Source organism: Microcaecilia unicolor, chromosome 8 (assembly GCF_901765095.1).
Source record: "Microcaecilia unicolor chromosome 8, aMicUni1.1, whole genome shotgun sequence".
NCBI classification, from domain to species: domain Eukaryota; kingdom Metazoa; phylum Chordata; class Amphibia; order Gymnophiona; family Siphonopidae; genus Microcaecilia; species Microcaecilia unicolor.
In genome coordinates this window covers 166,627,979-166,649,383 of record NC_044038.1, presented here as the reverse complement: position 1 = coordinate 166,649,383, position 21,405 = coordinate 166,627,979, and the positions used below count along the sequence as shown (strand labels likewise).

The window sequence follows — 21,405 nt, the reverse complement described above, 5'->3', positions numbered from 1 at the left end:
ATAAACATATTATACTTACAAAAGAAAACAGTCAAAAGTCTTCTCTGGAATTCACAATAACTATATTGACACCATCAGACTGTGGAAGCACATTTTGTGCTACAACAATGAATAAACTTAGAAGCCTATGAGGCATATTTTCAAAGCACTTAGCCTTCCAAAGTTCCATAGAAACCTATGGAATTTTGGAAGACTAAGTGCTTTGAAAATGAGCCCCTATCTCTCTATATAAACGGCAACCCCAACGTTCTGAAGCCTCCACGGAAGTTGAGGCGCCCGAGATATCCGGTGTGCCCTGGAGTGTCTGCACCGCCCTCGCGTCAAAACGTCATGACGTCGAGGGCGGAGCTATAACACTCAAAGCCAAAACGCGACGCGAACCCCAAACAAGGCAAGTAGCTCGGAGGGACGGAGGGAGGGGGCCCCTTGCTAGCGCCCGTTTCATTGCGCTCAGAAACGGGCATTTTTTCCTAGTGTATCATAATCTGTGTGGTATACCTAATACTAGAGCAGACAATTTCGGTTTTGGATTTGGCCATGTTTCTGTTTCAGGGAAAAATGCAGTTGCAGTTTCAAATAAACCGAAATGATCCCCCCCACCCTCCAAAGCACCATCCTCCCACCACGGACCTACCTTAGAAGCCCTTGTGGTCTAGTCGGGGCAGCAGCGATCCCAGTAGCTCCTGCCCATACCGGTTCCAATTTCAAAATGGCTGCCAGTACCTTCCAGCAGCAGTCTCGTGAAACTGCTGCAGACCCAGCAAAGTCAGGAGCAACTGGGGATCGCTCCTGCCTTGACTAGGCCACTAGACCACCAAAATACTAGAGCTTCTAAGGTTGGCCCACAGGGGCCCTACTGGTGGTAGGAGGGTGACAGTTTCAGCTGAAACTGTGTGGCAAATTTTGGCTGTAGATTTCAGCTAAAATCAAAAACTCTTGGTTCAGTCACCCTCTACCTAATACAGGCTTTACCTTCAGCAAATGTCTTGTGCCAACAGCAAATATAGGCAGATATCCTAGTGTCAATTTTAAAAAGGAATGATTAAAATTACCTTCACAGTTATCATCAGAAATGCTTTTCAACTCTAGATTTGGAATTTGGATGCACACAGTGCCGTCATCAGAACTAGTACTTCCAGTTCCCTGCACTTCTGCTTCAGAATTAGCATTAAGATCACAAATCTTGTCATCTGAGTCCTGAATTTAAACAGAAATGTTTATTATAAGATACACCACAGACAAAGTTAGATTTGAATAACATGAGGAATTAAGTATATCTAGATATTCAAAACAGTAAGACAAGGAAAAAATTATGTTCTTACCTGATAATTTTCTTTCCTTTAATCATACCAGACCAGTCCAGACTAATGGGTTCTGTCCATCTACCAGCGGAAGAAGACAGAGAAAATAGTTCCAAGTGAACCACCCCCTTAAGGGTATCGTGCAGCCTGGAATGTTCAGTATTTCGAATAGCCAAGCAATGGTGCTCTGAAGTCTAGAAGAAAACACAGTTACTACAAACAGGCAAACTCGTGGAGCCAATATGCAGAACCTCACTGTTCCTGCTTGGCCAAAGACAACTGCAACCTCCCCTCACAGTAAAGTAAGCGGGAGGGAATGGTCCATACTGAGCTTGCCCAAGCACATAGAGATCTACCCCTGAATCCGGGGAAAGAACTCCGTGATCCCAAGTAACAGGAGTCATACACAGCTGGCACAACAAGTGGCAGGAGATTGAATAGAGAAGATGAAGTATGCAGTGCTGTAGGATATCCCACCGTATTGAAGAGTCGTGCAACAGCCAGAGATACCTAAACGAAACAACACTCTGACAGACATTAGCCAGGGAGGGCATCTGGACTGGTCTGGTATGATTAAAAGAAAGAAAATTATCAGGTAAGAACATAATTTTTCCTTCCTTGTCATCTATACCAGAACAGTCCAGACTAATGGAATGTAGCAAAGCAGTTTCCCCAAAGGGGGGGAGGGGGGAAGAAAAGAAGAAAGCAGAAGGTTGAAAAAATCAACAAAGCTATACACACAACAAAAACCGATCAGCAGAAAAGGGTTCGAATATCCGAACCACAAGGCTACCAAAATGGAACAGAGTTAGACACTAGAAAAGGAACTGAAGCTGTAGGACGTAAAACAAATATCCTGAGCAAAAGAAAAACTACTTCCCCCGACAGTAGCAAAAGAAGCAGCAAAGATACTCATGCCAAAGGACCCCCCTTGGAAGGGAGGCAACAGTCGTATCAGAGCAACAAGGAGAAAAGCAGTCTCTCTTAGACCAGGATCCATTTCTCTGAACCCTGGCAGGACAATGGCTAACTCCCAAACCTGCCGGTCTGCCTTGAGTACAAGATGGTCGGAGGAAGCGACCCTAACAAGTATTAGGAGTACGCAACCCCAGTGTGTCACACTTCATAGAAGGAAGGAAGCAAGGCCCAGGAACCACCCAGACCAGCGCCTAGTGAGAGAATCAAACTCCAAAGAAGAAGAGACTCCAGAGAACCAACTAAGTAGAGCACTAGTCTCTCCAGGAGAACCATGAAGAAAAGGGCAACAGCATATTAAGGTACAACCGTAGAAAGAGAGTACTCCTAAACCAGCTCGCTCTGGACTTAGAGATGAAAAAACAGAGCCAAGAGAACAAAAGGAGACAAAAAGAAAGAGAGTCGAGAGTCACACTGCAGAGAAAAGACCCCCAAGGTGCCAAGAAGACAAAAGGAACAGACACGAATTCAAACTCCAGCAATGGAGAAGCTTCTCACCAGCCACCAAGAGGCTACGGCAAGAAAAGATGCCACAGGAATGGCACCTAACAGGAGACAAGGCAGCCTTGTCTCGCAATCTAACTGCGGTAAGCCACAGCTGCCCAGAAGTTACTATATCCAACCCGCAGAAAAGAGCTGGGGTTGACCGACAAGGTGAAACAGTGCCCAACAGGCAAAGGAAAATACGCTCCACAGTCAGAGACTGAACTGTGCTCAAAGGACAGAAACGAAGCTGAGCTCATCAGGCAAAATAGGATCCATGCTCAACGAGAACAAACGGATTTGCACTCAAAGCACACAAACTGAGCCACGCACCGCGGGCAGAGAAGGAGTTGCACACCTCTGGCAAAGACAGAAATGCATTGAACAAGCAGAGAAGCTGAGAGTAACAGAGGATGAGCAGTGCCCCACTGAAAGAGTTGGATGTTAGAAGTACCTGCAGAACTGAAGCTGCGGTAGTGATGGAACCATGTATAAAATGCAGACAAGGAGCTGCTTTCCAGACACCGGCAAGGAGCTATGCTTCCTACGCAGACATGAAGCTGTGCAGCACCTGCAGGCTTTCAACATACCTCCCAGGAACTGCGCCCAATCTGCAGAAGAGAGTTGTGCTAAACACACAGAGATGGAGCTACACTCAACAGGGGATGGAGCTGTGCACTGCACGCAGAAAGGGAGCTGCATGCCACACACAGACAAGGAGCTGCATTCCACAGGCAGACACAGAGCAGTGTTCTACATGCAAGCACAGGACTGCGCCCCACACTGAGACCTGCAGAGAAAGAACTACACAACATGCGACAATGGAGCTGTGTTCAACATGCAGAGATGAAAGGTTGCAGAATATGCAGTGAAGGAACTTCACTCAACATGCCATGATAGAGCTGTCCTCAACATACAGTGATGGAGCTAAAGCCAGCTGCGTTCAACATGGAGCGATGGAGCTGCGCTCAACATGGAGCGATGGAGTTGTGCTCAACAAGCAAAATGCATAGATGGAGCCCCAGGGAACAGCCAGAGAAGAAAGTGCTGCCAGGAGGCCAACAAGAAAGGAGCACAACTTGTGGAAATGCAGACTTGGCGCTGCATTCTCCTGGCCCAGAGGGACTAAAACTACAAGAAGAGAAGGCCCCATGCCCCAAGAGACACTCAGCTCCCAAGTGGTCACTAAGCCACAATGACCACCCTCCTGGGTTACAGACGGAGCAGCATTCAACATAGAGAAAGAACTCCCCCCCAAGAGGGAGGTAAGCACCACAGGTCTGGAATCCTCAGACCATAGGGAGCAAAATGCAGCCGTAAGGCAGTGAGCAAGAAACAACTTTCGCCAGGCCAGGAACAAAGAGGATGCTGGCCACTAACACCAAACTGAGGAAAAATCAGTAAGGGAGAGTCAAACTCCAGACCCTGAACACGGCCACTTCCCTGCAGAAAAGTAGAGAAAAGCACAGAGCTAAGAGGCGATAATCCAGATGCACAGCAATAGATCTGCTCAACAGGAAACAACTGCGCCCCTTACACAAAAAGGAAGGAGTGTCAAATGTGGCAGGAGAGAGGCGCCTGAAAATAGAAAAGGCAAAATCAGTCTGTGCCAAGCTAAAATTCGCGTCCGAAAGCAAGGAACAGCTGTGGCAAACTAGTCCTAAAAAGGCACATTCCCGTAAAAAGACACTGAACTGAGCCCAAGCAAAAGACTAGCAAGAATGGCACTCCCGAGGGTACTCAGAAGAGGGATATGAGCTAGCAGTTGCACACCAAGGACAACTTGGACCCCCGCCACTGCAGACAAACCAGAGCAGACAGGAGGGATCCACATGGACGAGAGAACCAGAACCTCCCTCAGGAAGGAAAAACTGCTGCCAAAACAAGAATCAAAGCAACTGGTACCAGCTCGGAAGGGTCCAAGATCAGAATCAGAAGCCAGCCAGCGAAATTCAAAGAAACTTCGCAAGCAGCCCCCTAGAATACATTGCCAAAGGCGGGAAAATAAATCAGGTAACAGGCAAGAGAAAGAAGGAAAAACAAAGTTTCTTCCTTTTTTTTTTTTGTTTTTAAACAACCTTCTTCACTAATGACAGGAATAAATAAAGACTTACCTCAGAGGCAGAAATTCAGATATACCTACCACCACAGAAGAGAAGAACCCCACAGGGGAGACAAGTTGCTCCATGCCACAATCAACCATCACCCTGCTAGAAAGACAGCCAGGGGAAGTAGGGAACCAGGCTCACTGGATATCACCCTAGCTGGCAGATGAGGAACTCAGGACCACTGAGTATCATCTAAAACTAGCCCCAACATGGATACCAGCACACCCCTGGCTCTACTGTCACCAGAAAAATCTGGGACAAGAGCTACCAGCCAGCAATCCAGAGCAGCTGCATGATCCGTCCACCATCTGCTAGGAGACAGAGAAAATACTGAACATTCCAGGCTGCACGATACCCTTAAAGGGCGGTTCACTCGGAACTATTTTCTCTGTCTCCTTCCGCTGGTAGATGGACACAACCCATTAGTCTGGACTGGTCTGGTATAGATAAGGAAGTACGCTTTTTAACAGGAATATATACACCAAATGCAACACCAGCAGATGTTTGAAATAGACATGGTGTCACGTCTGTGGCCGTGACCACCCTCATACTTACCCTGTTTCTGGGAGTCAGTGGCTGTGCTGGCTTCTGCTTGTCTCTGTGTCTGTCTCTGTCTTAGTTTCTCTCTGGCTCTGTGTGCTGATTGCCTTACTGGACCTCACCTGTGTGGGCTATGCCTCTTCCAAGAAGGCTGCCGCCTCCTCTATGCCAGTATCAAAGATGGCTCCTGCTTGTCCTTCCTGTGGGCTCACTTCCTCTGTGTCAAGCCTCTGTTTGGAGGCAAGGAACTTCCTGCTTCTGTCCTGCTGGTGGTGACTCATCAGTGAGTTCCTTTATAAGGAAGGCCTGTGCTTGCAGTCAGGGCCTTCGCATGGTGTCATTGCCTGGTGTCATGCCCAGAGGCCGACAGGTTAGTTAGTGTGTTGCTGCGCTGCTTCTAAGCCTGTCTTCTGTGTGGGCTTCTTGTCCTTCTGTGTGGGCTTGCCCTTCTGTTTAGTACCTGTGGGCTTCTGCCCTTCTGTGTGGGCTAGTGCCCTTCGGTTCCCAGTACCTGTGGGCTGCTTGCCCTTCTGCGTGGGCTGCTAGCCTTCTGCCTTTAGTCTGTGTTTGCAGCCTGCCCTACTCCTTGCTTGTATATTCTGTGTCTTGTATATCCTGTGTGCACATCCTGGCAGCTATCCTTCTGCCTTTAGTCTGTGTTTAGAGCCTGCTGTTCAGCCCTGGTTTCCCCGTCTGTGTTTGCAGCCGGCCATACTTCCTGCTTGTATATTCTGTGTGCACATCCTGAACCTTGTATATCCTGTGTGCATATTCTGGCTGCTAGTCCTTCTGCCTTCGCTGTGGAGGTAGCCTCTGCAGCTCAGTCCGGGTTTCCCCATCTGAGTTTGCAGCCTGCCCTACTCCCTGCTTGTATATTCTGTGTGCACATCCTGGTCCCCTGCTTGTTCGTCCTGAGTCCTGGTTTTGGCTAGCTAGTGTTATCCGGTTTTCCGCTCTGCCTAGCTACCTTCTGTCCCGTGTGTCTACCTTGTACCTTGCTTGTATATCCTGTGTGCACATCCTGGTCCCTGCTTGTTCGTCCTGAGTCCTGGTTTTGGCTAGCTAGTGTTATCCGGTTTTCCGCTCTGCCTAGCTACCTTCTGTCCCGTGTGTCTACCTTGTACCTTGCTTGTATATCCTGTGTGCTTATCCGGATCCCTGCTTATGTATCCTGATTCCTGTATCTGTCTAGCTAGCGTGTATCTTCTGGGGGATTTATCCTGTTACCTGCCTCGACCTAGCTAGTGAGGTTTGCCCTGGGGGCATTCCCAGTCTCCCCTTCTTCCTTGCTTGCATGTCTGCCCTAGTCCCTGCTCCTGATAAGCTTCTGTCTGTCTGTCTGGTGTGCCTGGCTTAGCGGCTGCGTGCAGCGCTTAGTGCAGTCTAATATTGTTCCCCTGTGTTTCCTAAACCCGAGGTGGGTCCTCTGGATCTTCAGTTCTGGCCTTGCCCTACAAGTCCTGTCGGCCGCCCGCACGCTAGAGCTCAACTCTAGCGGAAAGGTGGCTAAGTACAGGTGAAGCGGTTCCTGTTCTGCCGGTTCAGTTGCCTACTTCCAGTCCAGAGTTCCGGTCCGGTCCTTCCGGTCGTCCAGTTCCAAGACGGTCTTGCCTGCCTCTGCCGCTCCGCGGCAGGAGCCCAAGGGCTCACAATTTCCAGTGCTGCCTTGAGGACCTGACAGTATGCCAAGGCCCTCGAGAATACGACACATGGGTAGGAATACTCAACACTAATTTGCATTCTTATTTGAGATTTGATAATGCTGTAGGAATGTTATCAATTCACAAATAGTATCAGTCATACTAATGTCAAACTGCTTTGTACAATTTATGTTAAGCAAGCATTACCAACACAAAAGGTTCATTCAGTTTGAAACCGAGAAAGAGTGTTAATTTCCCAAAAGCACATCAAGACATGTACTGTTAGGTTTTTATTGAGCTGCCTTTATTTTGTTCACCTTTCTTACCTGCACAGTCCAACCAAATCAAGTTCATGTTGCAATGTATTTTATTATATGTGGGTTTTTTGTGTCCCTCATCTAGTTAATAGGCAGGTTATAAATAACATAAATGAACACCCTTGACTAATACAAATTCAATAAATGAGACAAACTATCACTGTTAACAATGCTATAAATAAAGTTTGTTCAATGCAATCATTCAATCTTGGTGCTGCGCATATAATAAATTTATCAAAGGGAACCTCAAACCTGCCAGTAGGGGAATTCTTACTGAATATATAACCCTGTACTACATCAGGAGTCCATTCCTATCACTGGTTCCACTATCGAAGGGAAAAAAAACAATGCAAAAAAACCCCAAACAAACCTTGATTTAAACTAGCACAAGCTACCGGTGTGATGTGCTTTATCTAACAATCCCTAGTTCAAATTCAAATTTAGAAAAATCAGCAGGCATGCCCCCCAAAAAAGAGAAGTTAGCTGGCAAAAAAAAAAAAGAACTACCACAGTCCAGTGTGTAGCTTCATGAATCCACCTTGAATCCAGCTCTCTTCATATTACAAATGATGTAGTGCACTGCTGATCCACTGAACTTCCTCTTGTCTTCAACAAGAGCACCCTGTTTTGCAATCTTCTGCTGCCTCAGGAAGACGGCTCAGGTTGAATACAACGGAACCCAATGGACTTAATTGACATGTGGAATGGATTCTATCGAAGGGAATATATCTTTAAATTTTGTTGGGGTCCAGATTGGTCAGTCTTCAGCTTGATGTTCTTTTAATTTCCGCAGCCATCTTGGCTTTGAGAAAGGTTCTATGGAAAGGCATCTTCCTGAGGCAGCAGTAAATTGCAAAACCAGGTGCTCTTGTTGAAGACAGGAGAGGAAGCTCGGTGGATCAGCAGTGCACTGCATCATTTGTAATATGAAGAGAGCTGGATTCATGAAGCTACACATTGAACCGCGGTAGCGTTTTTTTTTGCTAGCCAAGTATAATCTCTCTTTTTTTGGGCATGCCTGCTAATTTTTCTAAATTTGAATTGGGGATTATTAAAGCACATTCACTCTGGTAGTTTGTGCTAGTTTAAATCGGGGGGGGGGGGGGGGGGGGGGTGTTGAATCAGTGGGGGATTTTTTTCCCTCTTAATGACAGCTTTTCTGCATTGTTTTTCTTTTCCCAGGGATAGTGAAACAGATGATAGGAATGGACTTCTGATGTAGTAAAGGGTTATATATTCAGTAAGAATTCCCCTACTGGGAAGTTTGAGGTTCCCTTTGATAAATTTATTATATGAACAGCACCAAAACTGAGTGATCGCATTGAACACACTATTTATACATTTTTGGTATATAGCAGCGGTTCCCAATCCTGGTTCTGGAGGCAACCCAGCCAGTCAAGTTTTCCACAATGAATATTCATGAGAGATTTGCCTGCACTGCCTCCACGGCATGCAAATCTCTCACGAATATTCATTGTGGATATCCTGAAAACCTGACTAGCTGGGGTTCCTCCAGGACCATGTTTGGGAACCACTGATGACAGCAAAGAAAGTGTGGGAAATGCATGCAAAAAACTGATCTAGTAAAGACACTAAGGAGCAAAATTGTTAATTAAATCCAAGAAAGCACAGGAGACCCTTTAGCAGTGTGGAAGTGAGGAAACAGCCAGCAATCAAGTAGGATTTGCAGTATTTTAGGTACAAAAAAAACTGGTACACCACATCAGCTCTGCAGTCTTCATCTAGTAAGGCTGGTATGGTGGTAGCAATGGGATTTCTTTCAAATTTACTGTACATTTGACTTAGCATAAAAAAAGCTTTTGAAAACAGTTATTTGTGGAAGCATTTTTTCAAGAATTGTTCTATATCCTGCAAGTTGTTAGTTCCTTTGTTAACAGAATCTAGGAACGGAGAAATGAATTTTCATGTTTTATATATGTCTGTCTTAAATATTATGTGTGTCTTATGTATTGTATAAGCTTATGTGTGTCTATAGAAACCTCCTAGGTTTTAGGTGTTATATAAAGGGGTTTTTTTTTTTTTTTTTAAACAAATAATAAATTTAAAAATCCCCAAGTAGACAACAAGTTTCATAAAATCATTTCATGCATATTTTGTGATCCATAAACTTCAGCTGACTGGTACCTACAGAATATCAGCAGGAAAAGCAGCGAAACTCATTCAATACTAATACAGCATTATTAATTCTAATTAAAAAAAAACTGTCAACACATTTAGGAAAAAAATGTAAAGTTAAATCAGTCTTACCAGAGCTGAAAGTGAAGCAATTCTCTCACCATCAAATAATTCATTTTCTTGCCTTTAAAATAATAAAATGAGCTTTAGAAGGAAGCAGGGAAAGTAAAAACTGGAACACATCTGCTGAACCAAATTATGTTCAAACAGGGCAGGTTGGAAAAGCCCAAATTAGGTTACGCTACATAAAACATAGTCTTGCCTGGCTGGGGCAAGCTGATGGGCAGAGATTCTTCTTCCCTCTCTTCCTTTACCTATGTAAACATTAGTTAGATCTCTTATCTAAGAGTGCCAGTACACGTTACTATTCAATAAAGCTACTACTACTTATCATTTCTATAGCGCTACAAGGCATACGCAGCACTGTACACCATACACAAAAAGACAGTCCCTGCTCAAAGAGCTGATATTCTAGATAAGACAGGTAAACAGACAGAATAAGGGAAAGGGAATAAAGAGGTGAGGATAAAAGGACAGGGCAAGTGAGTAGTGGTTAGGAGTCAAAAACAGTGGTAAAGAGGTGGGCTTTAAGTTTGGACTTGAAAACGGCCAAAGACGGGGCTAACCGTACAGGCTCGGGTAGTCTATTCCAGGCGTGAGGTACAGCAAGATAAAAGGAACGGAGTCTGGAATTAGCAGTAGAGGAGAAGGGGACAGATAAGAGAGATTTATCAACAGAACGGAGTACCCGAGTGGGGGGCGTAGGGAGCGACAAGAGTGGAGAGGTACTAGGGAGCGGCAGAGTGAATGCACTTATAGGTCAATAAGAGAAGTTTGAATTGAATGCGGAAACGGATAGGGAGCCAGTGAAGTGACTTAAGGAGAGGGCTAATGTGAGCATAGCGACTCTGGCAGAAAATGAGTCATGTAGCAGAGTTTTGGACTGATTGAAGAGGAGAGAGATGGCTAAGAGGTAGGCTGGTGAGAAGCAGGTTACAATAATCAAGACGAGAGGTGATAAGAGTGTGGATAAGGGTTCTGGTAGAGTGCTCAGAGATGAAGGGACGGATTTTGCTGATGTTATAGAGAAAGAAACGACAGGTTTTGGCAATCTGCTGAATGTGAGCAGAGAAGGAGGGAGAGAAGTCAAAGATGACCCCAAGGTTACGAGCTGATGAGACAGGGAGAATGATAGTGCCATCCACAGAAATAGAGAAAGGGGGGAGAGGAGAGGTAGTTTTAGGGGGAAAGATGAGAAGCTCGGTTTTGGTCATGTTAAGTTTCAGATGACGTTGAGACATCCAAGCAGCGATATCAGACAGGCAGGCTGAAACATTGGTCTGGATGCTGGTTAAGATTTCAGGGGTAGAGAGGTAGATTTGGGAGTCATCAGCATAGAGATGGTATTGAAAGCTGTGATAATTTTTTTTTAACTCAAAACTTATGTTGCATATTTCTTTGCAGATAAAAGGACAGCAAGTCCTCACTCGTGGGCTGCAGCATTATGGATAGTCTGCAATGCCTGCATCCTAGATTTAGCAACTCCTAGATACAGCGCATGTTGATATAATGCATGGCAATATGATTGTTCTATACTAGAATTACTTTGTTGGCTAGCCTATCTCCGAAAGGCTTTAGAGCATTTCACATTGCCCTTAATTCCAAGAAATTTGGTAAAGTTTCTACTGGGTAATGTATGACGTCCATCTACATGGACTCCCCAGCCCACTTTGGTTGCACCTGTGAGGACAATTTGAACCGGTGGAACTGGGACAGATTGGACAGGTTCATCCACCAGGACAAAGATCCATTAAGGTTTGGCAATACAGATGATGTCCCGGAGTTTGAGTGGTTTCAGTCCATTACATGCTCTAGGGGTACATTAGTCCCATCTCATTCTGAGAAGTGCCAAGAGAGTTACATGCACTGTCGATGCCATGTGCCTCATATTGATTTCTGCTGACTTATCTGTATTTCTCACTACTGATACCAGTGTGATAATCCTTTCCTGCAGGACGAAGGCCTTTGTCCAAGTCGTATCTAGCAGAACTCCTATGAATTCCAATTGAGTTGACAGGCCTAGCTGGGATAATTTACGACGACCCCATTGACTCCAGCAGCCAAATGGTTGGATGCATAGATCCCTGAGCTCCTTCCTCAGATGTACTTTTGACCAGGCAATTGTCAAGATAGGGAAATACTTGCATTCCTAGTCTGGGTAGATATACTGCTACTATGGCAAGGCAATTTGTGAATACCCAAGGAGCCGACTTGAGGTGAAAGGGAGAATCTGATACTGGAAGTGGTGACTTACTATAATGAATTTGAGAAACTTCTGGTGACCTGGATGAATCTCTATACAAGGGTAGGCATCCTTGACGTCGAGATATAACTAGTTCCATTTTGAAGGTAGGTGCACAGAACTGTACCGACTTCTAAGAAGGAAAAGAACTCCTTGGTAAGTCCTATGTGAAGGGTATGACCATGATATTTCTCAGTGGGTAATGTGTGGAATTTTGAACAAAAGACAACATTATCCAAGAATGATTTTTAGAGCCCATTAATCGGAGGTTATTAAGAAGTCAATGATCTGCAAAAAAGACTCATCCTTCCTCCTACTGGAAGATTACCCAGCAGACATACTAGAACCCTGGTTATGTTCTTGCAGAGGCAGGCAAAACCCTAACCCTGGTTTTGCCTTTAGAGCTGGATAGAATTCTGGGCCCTGTGCCGTCTTTGAGAGCAAGATGCCTGCTAAGTGTGAAAAAGTTGAGAAGAGGCAAATACCTACACCTATGAGAGTAATAGAACCTCCTTAAAGAGGATGGATTGGAAGTGGGCCTGGAAAGGGATTCAAGGGTATCACTGTGCCCTTTTGTTAGAGAAACACCCTCCTTAACCTACATAAGAACATAAGAGTAGCCATACTGAGTCAAACCAATGGTCCATCTAGTCCAGTATCCTGTTTCCAACAGTGGCCAAGCCAAGTCACAAGTACCTGGCAGAAACCAAATCGCGGCAACACTCCATGCTACCAATCCCAGGGCAAGCAGTTGTTTCCCCATGTCTGTCTCAATATAAAACTAGGGACTTTTCCTCAAAAAACTTGTCCAAACCTTTTAAACCCAGATTCGCTAACCGCTATTACTACATCCTCCAGCAAAGAGTTCCTCCTATTTGTTTTAAAACTATTTCCATGTAACTTCTAGTGTCCCCTAGTCTTTGTACTTTTGGAACGAGGAAAAAAAATCGATTTACTTTTACTCATTCTACACCTCTCAGGATTTTGCAGACCTCAATCATATCTCCCCTCATCCAGCTCTTTTCCAAGCTGAAGAACCCTAACCTCTTTAGCCTTTCCTTATATGAGAGGAGTTCCATCCCCTTTAACATTTTGGTTGCTCTTCTTTGAACCTTTTCTAATTCTGCTATATCTCTTTTGACAAGAACTGAACGCAGTACTCAAGGTGAGGTCACACCATGGAGCGATACAGAGGCATTATAGTATTTTTCAGTCTTATTCACCATTACCTTCTAACAGCTTCTCCCCCCAGCATGGCACATTAACAAGCTTTTCCTGCACATCATACCTTAGATCTGAGGGTCATAGTCATGACTCTTCACATGCCAGTATCCACAGTACAATCTCTCTATGCTGTCTCAAAGATGTCATAAGTTGCCTGGACCATATGTTTTCCATATTCCTTTACTTTTCCCACTAGCACTAATTTAGTTATTCAGAGTACCTTCTGTACCTTTTCTAACAACTAGCATAACAGGATATATTCATGTTATCTATTCTCAATAAGTACAAATTATTTTAACTTCTACAATCAAAGAAACTCAATTACCTTCAGGTTAACTAAAGCCCAAGAGACCAGATCCCCTAAGCAGAATTACAGAAAAGAGTGTACCTTTTACTTTTAACATTGTTTTCTTCATCAATAAATGAATCTGTTTCAGTGCTTTCATTAATTAGTTCCAAAAGTATATCTGGAGCCTGTTGATAAAAGTATAAATGTAAATACAATTTACTGATCACATTTTAAAATAGTACAGAAATTTAAATCATTTCTGGAGAAGTCTTCTAGTACAGAACTAGTACTCTGTAAAGCAGTAAAGCAAAGTTACTCATCTGTAGCAAGTGTTCTCCAAGAACAGCAGACCAGGTATTCTCACATGTGCTTGTCCTTGGAGAATACATTTTTCAAAGTCAACAAAACATATACTCTTAATTACAAGACAGTCAAGCCCAAATCAACCTAACCCTGTGAATGGTTTATGCTGGATTCTGAAATTAGGATGGAAATAAGAACATGGTGTCTTCAAGGAGAAACTGGAACTTAAGATGCTAATTTTCTTTCCTTTAGTCTCACACAGTCCAGAATTTGCAGGTTTTGCGCCCATCAAAAAGGAGATGGAGACAGAGAATACAGAATTGCGTGCCCTGCCCCTTAAGAGCATTGTGCAGCACTCTTGTGCACACTATGTGTAGTATAAAGAATGCACTGTAAAGAGTGCATTCTCTTGCAATAGAGCGCACGTGTGATGGTTTGTGTATGCATGCACTATCAGGGAAGAATGTGCATTGTTTGAGAAGCATACACACTGGCAATGACATTTGCTCCAGAAAGAAAAATCACACGAAGATTTTCTGGCTGCCCATCACTATTGTGCAGCTGTAGCAGTTCAGCATTTTGATAAGGCAGTGGCAGACCTTTAAAAACTATCAGACCTAGAACATTCCTGCCTTTAGGCATCCAGTAAACATATCTAAAATCAACTTTAAAAAAATGTTTTAACAAATAAGAAGGATGTGAACTCTAGGCAGACAAGACTGTTGAGACAGAACCAGATATGCAATTATCTACTGAATAAGGGCAGGAACTTGCACTGGTCTGGTGAAACTAAAGGAAGGAAAATTACTACTACTACTATAAATTATTTCTATAGCGCTACCAGTCGTACGCAGCGCTTCACAATTGAAATTAGCAGGTTCAAATTCTCCTTCCTTAGCATCTTCACCAGACCAGTCCAGAAACTGTGGGATGTAGCAAAGCAGTCAAAGATGGGAGGGAATTATAAACCCCAAGTACTGAAACGGCAAAACAGCTTATTCTCTTGCTGCAACATTCAAATCTATAATGCTTTGAAAGTGTGTGCAGTGAGGACCAGTCTGCAAATGACCTCCAGAGTAACTACCCACAATCCCCAAGAGGTATGGAGAGCACCTACTTGTTTGCAAGAAGATAGCTGTGCATCCTGACAGTTTCTTCAGCATGAGGAAAAGTTTTCCAAATGGCCCCTAAAGCATGAGTGGAAACCAGGACCTTCAATGATCCAAGTACCAACCCTTTTTTAAGATTTCCAGAACAGATCTTCCAGAACAGAAAGCTCCTGAGCTGTAGTAGAAAAACTACTCAGGACTCAGAGCAAAGAGAAGATCCAGAACACAGCAGCCAGACTCATCTTCGGAAAACCAAAATACGAAAGTGCAAAACCCTTACATGAGAAACTACACTGGCTCCCACTCAAGGAACGCATCACCTTTAAAGTATGCACATTAGTTCACAAAATCATTCACGGTGAAGCCACTACATACATGTCTGATTTAATAGACCTGCCACCCAGAAACGCTAAAAGATCATCCCGAACTTTCCTCAATCTCCACTTCCTTAAGTGCAAAGGCATAAAATACAAAGTACTGCATGCATCAACCTTCTCTTATATGAGCACGCAATTCTGGAATACACTACCACGCAACCTGAAAATGATCTACGAATGAACTGACTTCCGCAAACTATTCAAGACTCATCTCTTTGAGAAAATTTACTGCAAGGATCAAAACACATGAAATCCATACACACTAATAGAAATGCATCAATACACTCTCTTCTGAATTCTCTTCCCCCATACTTTCACCATACTTAAAACTCTACCCACAGACAAAGTTGTTATACCCTAATGTTCTCTTGCTATTGTTCTATCGCCCTATCATTTCCCCAATGTTATATTCCATTGTTCTATTCCCAAATGATATTTTGACTTTGACTCTGTCTTCCCAAAACTCTTCACAATGTAACCCATAATCGTACTGTGACAAATTGTATTTCCATCATTAACAATGTATTGTAAGCCACACTGAGCCCGCAAATAGGTGGGAAAATGTGGGATACAAATGCAATAAATAATAATAATAATAATAAATAATAATAATCCTCTCTACAAACGATTCAAACCACTGTGAAGTCATTCACTTCCCAATGTTTTACTGTAAACCACCAGGATCCTTTCTGGCAGGCAGTATAGCAAGTTTTAAATGAGGATCTCGCTGTCTTGAAGCAGTTCTGGAAACCACCAAAGGAGCCCGGTCAAAAGGAGCAGCCAAGGGACTCTAAATCCCAATACTCCAACTACTCTAATGTGCTTAGGAGCTAAAACCTTTCTGTTCTGGAGGTGAAATGGGCTTCTTGAAGACCCTGGGTCCTTTTAAGCAAATGAGCTTGATGTAATAATAAAACAAATCTGAGAAGAAAGCAGTACTAATCGCTTAGGCTTCTGCAAATTCCATAGCCTAAGATTCCTCTGTTACTTCAGCTACAGAATAAATTGGAGCAGCTGGGAGTGCCTGACGCTCGAGAATATAAACATTGCCATACTGGAACACACCAAAGGTTCAGTATTCCGTTTCCTACAGTGGCCAATTCAGGTCACAAGTACCTTGGAAGATCCCAAAAGTAAAACGGATTTTATGCTGCTTATCAAAGAAATAAGCAGTGGATTTTCCCAAGTCCATCTTAATGGCTTATGGACTTTCTTTAGGATATTTTTTAAATCCTGCTAAGCTAACTGCTTTTACTACATTCTCTGGCAACTAAGTCCAGAGTTTAATTACATGTTAAGAAATATTTTCTTCGATTTCTTTTAAATTAGCTTAACTTTAGCTTAACTTAGTAGCTTCATTGCGTGTCCCCCAGTCCTTGTATTTTTGGAAAGAGTAACCAAGAAATTCACATCTACACATTCCGCTTCACTCAGTATTTTATAGACCTCTATCGATATCTCCCCTCAGCCATCTCTTCTTCAAGCTGAAAGCCCTAGTCAATTTAGCCTCTCCTCATAGGGAATTTGATCCATCCCCTTTATTATTTTCATTGCCCTTCTCTGTACCTTTTCTAATTCTGTTATATCTCCGAGATGTGGTGACCAGAACTGCATACAGTATTTGAGGTACAGTGGCACCATGGAGCAATATAAAGGTATTATAATATTCTCATTTTTGTTTTCCACTTCCTTCCTAACATTCTATTTGATTTTTTAGCCGCCGCCACTGCACACTGAGCAGAGGGTTTCAAAGTATCATCAACGATGATACCTAGATCCTTTTCCTGGGTGGTGACACCTAATGTGGAACCCTGCATCATGTAGCTATAATGTGGGTTCCTCTTTCCTACATGCATCACTTTGCACTTGCTCACATTAAATGTCATTTGCCATTTGGATGTCCAATCTCCAGGTCTGATAAGATCCTCTTGCAATTTCGCACAATCCTCTTGTGATTTAATTTGTGTCATCAGCAATGTTATTCCCACCTCTAGAACATTTATAAATATGTTAAAAAGCAGCAGTTCCAGCACAGTCCCCTGGGGAACCCCACTATCTACCCTTTTCCATTGAGAATACTGCTCATTAAATCCTACTCTGTTTTCTATTTTTAAACAGTTCTTAATCCACAATAGGACACTGCCTCCTTATCCAATGACTTTCTAATTTCCTCAGAAGTCATTCATGAGATACTTTGTCAAATGGCTTTGAAAATCCACATATACAATATCAACCGGCTCACCTTTATATATATAGTAACATAGTAGATGACGGCAGAAAAAGACCTTAATGGTCCATCCAGTCTGCCCAACAAGATAAATTCATATCTGTATACCTTACCTTGATTTGTACCTGTCTTTTCAGGGCACAGACTGTATAAGTCTGCCCAGCAGGATTCCCCGCCTCCCAACATCAGTCCCGCCTCCCATCACCGGTTCTGGCACAGATCGTATAAGTCTGCCCTCCACTATCTTCGCCTCCCAACCACCAACCCCTCTTCCCCCCACCTGCTCCGCAACCCAATTTCGGCTAAGCTTCTGAGGATCCATTCCTTCTGCACAGGATTCCTTTATGTATTTCCCACGCATGTTTGAATTCCGTTACCGTTTTCATCTCCACCACCTCCCGCGGGAGGGCATTCCAAGCATCCACCACCCTCTCTGTGAAAAAATACTTCCTGACATCTTTCCTGAGTCTGCCCCCCCTTCAATCTCATTTCATGTCCTCGCGTTCTACCGCCTTCCCATCTCCGGAAAAGATTTGTTTGCGGATTAATACCTTTCAAATATTTGAACGTCTGTATCATATCACCCCTGTTCCTCCTTTCCTCCAGAGTATACATGTTCAGGTCAGCAAGTCTCTCTTCATAGGTCTTGGAACGCAATTCCCATACCATTCTCGTAGCTTTTCTTTGCACCGCTTCTATTTTTTTTTTTTAACATCCTTCGCAAGGTACGGCCTCCAAAACTGAACACAATACTCCAGGTGGGGCCTCACCAACGACTTGTACAGGGGCATCAACACTTCCTTTCTTCTGCTGATCACACCTCTCTCTATACAGCCTAGTAACCTTCTCGCTACGGCCACTGCCTTGTCACACTGTTTCGTTGCCTTCAGATTCTCGGATACTATCACCCCAAGATCCCTCTCCCCCTCAGTACCTATAAGACTCTCACCGCCTAACACATAAGTCTCTCGTGGGTTTCTACTCCCTAAGTGCATCACTTTGCATTTCTTCACATTGAATTTTAATTTCCAAATCTTAGACCATTCTTCAAGCTTCCTCAGATCCTTTTTCATGCTTTCCACTCCCTCCCGGGTGTCCACTCTGTTGCAAATCTTGTTTATTCAGCCCTCAAAAGAAATTTAGCAGATTAGTGAGGCAAAATTTCCCTTGATTAAATCCATGTTGGCTTTGTTTCATTAATCCATGCCTATGTATATATTCAGTAATACTGTTCTTTATAATAGTCTATCATTTTGCCCAGTACTGACATCAAGATCACCGGTCTATAAATTTCCAAGGTCACCTCTGGAACTTTTTAAAAACTGGCTTTACAATCGCCAGTTCAATCTTCCAGTAACATGCTTGATTTTAAAGATAAATTACATATTATTCACAATAGCTCTACAAGTTCATTTTTTAGTTCCCTCGGTATTCTAGGGATGTATACCATTCAGCCAAGGCAATTTGCTACTCTTTAATTTATCAAATTGCACCATTACGTCTTCCAGGTCATCTAGTGGTCCATCTACCGGCTTCTTGCATCTAATATACCTAAGAAAAGTTTTCATTGTGTGCTTTTGCTTCCAACGCAATCTTCTTTTCATAGTCTCTTTGCCTTCCTTATCAGAGCTTTGCCTTGCCATTCCTTATGTCGTTTTCCATTATCTTTAGTCAGATCCTTCTTCCATTTTCTGATGTTCTTTGAGCTCTAATAGCTTCCTTCACCTCACTTTTTATCCATACCAGCTGTCATTTGGCCTTCCTTCCACCTTTTTAAATAGGCGGAATATCTGGTCTAGGCTTCCAGGATGGTGTTTTTGAATAATATCCACGCTTGACAAAGTACCTAAGAATTCTCGTGCTGGACAAACCAAAGGTCCATAAGCCCAATATCCTGTTTCTTTCTAACAGTAGTCATCCAGGTCACAAGTACCTGGCAGGATCCCAAGGAAGAGCTGAAACATTTCCTAATCACAGAACATGCACAGCAAAGCACTGTTTCAGCATTTATAGTGGTGGTAAATGTCCCAAGCCAGAAAACAGTAGTGATGCAGATTTATTTACCATGTCTCAAAAACCAAACATTTGGGGAATAAGACAAAGCAGAACAAAGGCAAATGATTGCATGTCATTTTTAGGAAACCCTTAACACTTGATAAGTGGAAATGACTGTAGAAAAAAGAATAAGTTACTCTAAGTATGTAGGCAAGTTGCACATTTCTGATGCAGGTTTATTTTTATGGAATTCTCTTATAACAATATTGCTAAAGGTTTCATCAAATTATAAAATACTACTAACAACTTGTTTTAATTAACTACAGTTTATATGACTGATAGATTAAGAGAGATAATGTAATGCTTATTTGCTAAGTCTTTGCCACATCCCAACTACTTCTAACAGTTTTCATGCTGTTACTGCATAGCAAATCCCTAAACTTACTCCCACAAATTACACCAGCTGTTCCACGACCAATGAATCATGGGTAGCCTTGTTTTTCCCACCTGCACAGAAGACACAAAATGCTATAAAAAGACCTCTGCTGATAAACAACCAAAAATGCTGACAGGCATAAAAATTCAGCACTGGTACCTGTCATGTCACCATCATGTTTTTTTTTTTTAGAAAGAGTGTTAGATGTTATACTAGAAGGGTTAAAAAAATAAACAACCAAACAAAAAACAAAAAAAAAAAAAAACCACCACAACCTTCATGGGCACATATGGCTGTAACTGTATTCTATAACAATGTGACTGCAAATAAATGTTAAATATATAAAACGAAATCACTGGACATTTTCACTAAGACAAAAATGTCCAGACTTGTCAAGTTCTAATCTGAGTGGAAAATTTAAGAAAAGTGTTTAAGACAGAACATAGTACTCTTAATGATCACTAATTAAACTGTATGATTTCCTTGGACAACCCTATTTACTTCAAAAAAAAATCCACAAATTAGACTCATTAAATAAAGGGAATCATAAAGAAAGATATCTAAAGGTATCAAGGGATGCTTGGGATGTTAATACAACAAGAAACCAAAGGCCATCTGCTTTAAAAGCACAGAATAGTCCAAATTATCTCGTAACCACTTGGGTTTATATATTTTTTTTCATATATTAAATCCATTCAATATATACAGTTCTTTTACAATCTCTTTTGTCTTCTACCTCTCCCAGATTTCTCTCCTTTCCATAAATTTCTATCACCACCAACTTTCTTATAGCTAATACTTTGCTCCTTCTCTACATATTGTTGCCACCACAGTGGTCTCAGTCCAAAATTAAGAAAAGCATGTCAAGTTGTTCCTAGTCATTCTTGCTAAGTGACCTTCACTCATCTGGCTTGAAGCCACCAATACCAGAAGCATGAGAAGAGCTTCTGGTATTGGTATTTATATTATCCCCAATTTCCACTCTCTCTAAGAATTGGACAAGAATAGACTGGTATCCTATTCAAATGTCTTCTAACCAATTATTTTTAAGGCATTATATTAGTAGTAATCAGCTGCAATTCTATTTGGTACATAAATATACAGCATCTTTTTTTTTTTTTTTTTAGTACCCATACTGCTTTTAAAACTAATGAATTAGCAAAACACATGAAATCACTGCTGGTTACCAGGATAAAGCGAATGCTACATACCTGTAGAAGGTATTCTCTGAGGGCAGCAGGCTGATTGTTCTCACTGATGGGTGACGTCCACGGCAGCCCCTCCAATCGGAACACTTTCTAGCAAAGTCCTTTGCTAGTCCTCGCGCGCCGATGCGCACCGCGCATGCGCGGCCGTCTTCACGCCCGAAACCGGCTCGTGCCGGCCAGTCTCATATGTAGCAAGACAAGAGAAGGGAAGACACAACTCCAAAGGGGAGGCGGGCGGGTTTGTGAGAACAATCAGCCTGCTGTCCTCGGAAAATACCTTCTACAGGTATGTAGCATTCGCTTTCTCCGAGGACAAGCAGGCTGCTTGATCTCACTGATGGGGTATCGCTAGCCCCCAGGCTCACTCAAAACAAC

The 21,405-nt window shown here is 42.9% G+C and overlaps 1 protein-coding gene across 4 annotated transcripts in view; it reads right to left on the bottom strand.

The window, feature by feature from the left end:
* FAM13B (family with sequence similarity 13 member B) overlaps positions 1 to 21,405 on the bottom strand; it is a 242,356-nt gene that overhangs the window by 84,928 nt on the left and 136,023 nt on the right. For all 4 annotated transcript variants that reach the window (XM_030211346.1, XM_030211347.1, XM_030211348.1 and 1 more), the window contains 3 exons: positions 13,475 to 13,560; positions 9,633 to 9,684; positions 1,053 to 1,197 (listed from right to left, as the gene is read on the bottom strand). In XM_030211346.1, the coding sequence (XP_030067206.1) occupies positions 1,053 to 1,197; positions 9,633 to 9,684; positions 13,475 to 13,560 (283 nt within the window). The remainder of the gene's footprint in view (positions 1 to 1,052; positions 1,198 to 9,632; positions 9,685 to 13,474; positions 13,561 to 21,405) is intronic.